The sequence below is a fragment of the Palaemon carinicauda genome, chromosome 24 (assembly GCF_036898095.1).
Source record: "Palaemon carinicauda isolate YSFRI2023 chromosome 24, ASM3689809v2, whole genome shotgun sequence".
NCBI classification, from domain to species: Eukaryota; Metazoa; Arthropoda; class Malacostraca; order Decapoda; family Palaemonidae; genus Palaemon; species Palaemon carinicauda.
Genome location: NC_090748.1, coordinates 92,322,176 through 92,325,001, shown reverse-complemented (window position 1 = coordinate 92,325,001; position 2,826 = coordinate 92,322,176). Strand labels below are relative to the sequence as shown.

Below are 2,826 nucleotides of genomic sequence, written 5' to 3'. Positions count from 1 at the left end.
TTTTTTTTTATTCGCATTAGGTGATAAGTCACATACTAATTTGAAAATTACTTTTTTTTTTTTAATTTCTTTAGTGTTTTTAAATTTCACTCCTAGATACTTTTTTGTCTCTCTTTACTAGTTGTAAAATTACTAAATTACTTCCACTCTTCATCACTAGTAAGACACAAATGAAATAGGTTACGTAACATTATCATTTTGAGCAAATGAAATAGGTTACGTAACATTATCATTTTGAGCAAATGAAATAGGGTACGTAACATTATCATTTTGAGCAAATGAAATAGGTTACGTAACATTATCATTTTGAGGATTTACGTGTGTTTTACTGGGTTGGTTTGCTGTGAGCTATCGGGCAAAAATCTCTGAATGATCAGACAAACATCTCCTACTATCACCAATTCGCCCCGGCCAGCGTGGTGATGAAGACTGGCCAAACCTTAGACATAAATTGATATGTCTGTTGCTTTTATCCTGCGTTGGACTAGAAATTGCTGTTGTTGTTGTTGTTGTTGTTGTTGTTGTTGTTGTTGTTGTTGTTGTATGATATTAGATGTCCTCTTCTCCTGGGGTTTATATTCGCAGAATTGAACTCTCGGTTTATTTATAGATTCTAATTAGTTTTCACTAAGAATATCCTTCACAATCAAAATTCGAATTTTAGCTTAAGCTCAAATTCGCACGATTCCGTTATTAAAACCGAATCGAAGAATTGAGGAAAACATTTTTTACAAGAAAACAATAACAAATGCAGCTGTTGTTGTTGTTGTTGTTGTTGTTGTTGTTGTTGTTGTATGATATTAGATGTCCTCTTCTCCTGGGGTTTATTCTCGGTTTATTTATAGATTCTAATTAGTTTTCACGGAGAATATCCTTTCGAACAATCAAAATTCTAATTCGCACGATTCCGTTTTTAAAACCGAATCGAAGAATTGAGGATGATTTTTTTTTTTTTTTACAAGAAAACAACAACAACTGCAGCTGTTTTCAGTAAGCTGCAGCGCAAAGGTCTCAAGGCTTCTTTACACGATCGAACGGAGAAGTGTTTGAAGTGATGATCGAACGTGTGAACGGGATATTTGTTTGTTGTCGAACAGTTCGAAGAAAGTCTGTTCTAGCCTGACTTTTGTAAGAGTCTGTTCTCGACTGACTTTTGTAAGAAAGTCTGTTCTCGCCTGACTTTTGTAAGAGTCTGTTCTCGACTGACTTTTGTAAGGAAGCCTGTTCTCGCCTGACTTTTGTAAGAAGATCTGTTCTCGCCTGACTTTTGTAAGAAGGTCTGTTCTCGCCTGACTTTTGTAAGAGAGTCTGTTCTCGCCTGACTTTTGTAAGAAGGTCTGTTCTCGCCTGACTTTTGTACGAAAGTCTGTTCTCGCCTGACTTTTGTAAGAAGGTCTGTTCTCGCCCGACTTTTGTACGAGAGTCTGTTCTCGCCTGACTTTTGTAAGAGAGTCTGTTCTCGCCCGACTTTTGTAAGAGAGTCTGTTCTCGCCTGACTTTTGTAAGAGAGTCTGTTCTCGCCTGACTTTTGTAAGAGAGTCTGTTCTCGCCTGACTCTTGTAAGAGAGTCTGTTCTCGCCTGACTTTTGTAAGAGAGTCTGTTCTCGCCTGACTCTTGTAAGAGAGTCTGTTCTCGCCTGACTTTTGTAAGAGAGTCTGCTCTCGCCTGACTCTTGTAAGAGAGTCTGTTCTCGCCTGACTCTCGTAAGAGAGTCTGCTCTCGCCTGACTTTTGTAAGAGAGTCTGTTCTCGCCTGACTCTCGTAAGAGAGTCTGCTCTCGCCTGACTTTTGTAAGAGAGTCTGTTCTCGCCTGACTTTTGTAAGAGAGTCTGCTCTCGCCTGACTCTTGTAAGAGAGTCTGTTCTCGCCTGACTCTTGTAAGAGAGTCTGTTCTCGCCTGACTTTTGTACGAGAGTCTGCTCTCGCCTGACTCTTGTACGAAAGTCTGCTCTCGCCTGACTCTTGTAAGAGAGTCTGTTCTCGCCTGACTCTTGTACGAAAGTCTGCTCTCGCCTGACTCTTGTAAGAGAGTCTGCTCTCGCCTGACTCTTGTACGAGAGTCTGTTCTCGCCTGACTCTTGTAAGAGAGTCTGTTCTCGCCTGACTCTTGTACGAAAGTCTGCTCTCGCCTGACTCTTGTAAGAAAGTCTGCTCTCGCCTGACTTTTGTAAGAAAGTCTGTTCTCGCCTGACTTTTGTAAGAGAGTCTGTTCTCGCCCGACTTTTGTACGAAAGTCTGTTCTCGCCCGACTTTTGTAAGAGAGTCTGTTCTCGCCCGACTTTTGTAAGAAAGTCTGTTCTCGACTGACTTTTGTAAGAGAGTCTGTTCTCGCCCGACTTTTGTAAGAAAGTCTGTTCTCGCCCGACTTTTGTAAGAAAGTCTGTTCTCGCCCGACTTTTGTAAGAAAGTCTGTTCTCGCCCGACTTTTGTCCTGACTTTTGTAAGAAAGTCTGTTCTCGCCTGACTTTTGTAAGAGTCTGTTCTCGCCTGACTATTGTACGAGAGTCTGTTCTCGCCTGACTTTTGTAAGAGTCTGTTCTCGACTGACTTTTGTAAGAAAGTCTGTTCTCGCCTGACTTTTGTACGAGAGTCTGTTCTCGCCTGACTTTTGTAAGAAAGTCTGTTCTCGCCAGACTTTTGTAAGAGTCTGTTCTCGACTGACTTTTGTAAGAAAGTCTGTTCTCGCCTGACTTTTGTAAGAGAGTCTGTTCTCGCCTGACTCTTGTAAGAGAGTCTGTTCTCGCCTGACTTTTGTAAGAGAGTCTGTTCTCGCCTGACTCTTGTAAGAGAGTCTGTTCTCGCCTGACTTTTGTAAGAGAGTCTGC

At 41.4% G+C, this 2,826-nt stretch overlaps 1 protein-coding gene across 1 annotated transcript in view; it reads right to left on the bottom strand.

Moving 5' to 3' along the window:
• Nucleotides 1-440: 440 nt before the first annotated feature.
• The window catches only part of LOC137618490 (trichohyalin-like), a 4,274-nt gene continuing 1,888 nt past the window's right edge, over nucleotides 441-2,826 (bottom strand). The window contains exons 2-4 of the mRNA XM_068348649.1: nucleotides 2,746-2,826; nucleotides 1,580-2,602; nucleotides 441-566 (exon numbers count right to left, since the gene is read on the bottom strand). The exon at nucleotides 2,746-2,826 is cut by the window's right edge and continues 499 nt beyond it. Coding sequence (XP_068204750.1) covers nucleotides 441-566; nucleotides 1,580-2,602; nucleotides 2,746-2,826 — 1,230 coding nt within the window. The remainder of the gene's footprint in view (nucleotides 567-1,579; nucleotides 2,603-2,745) is intronic.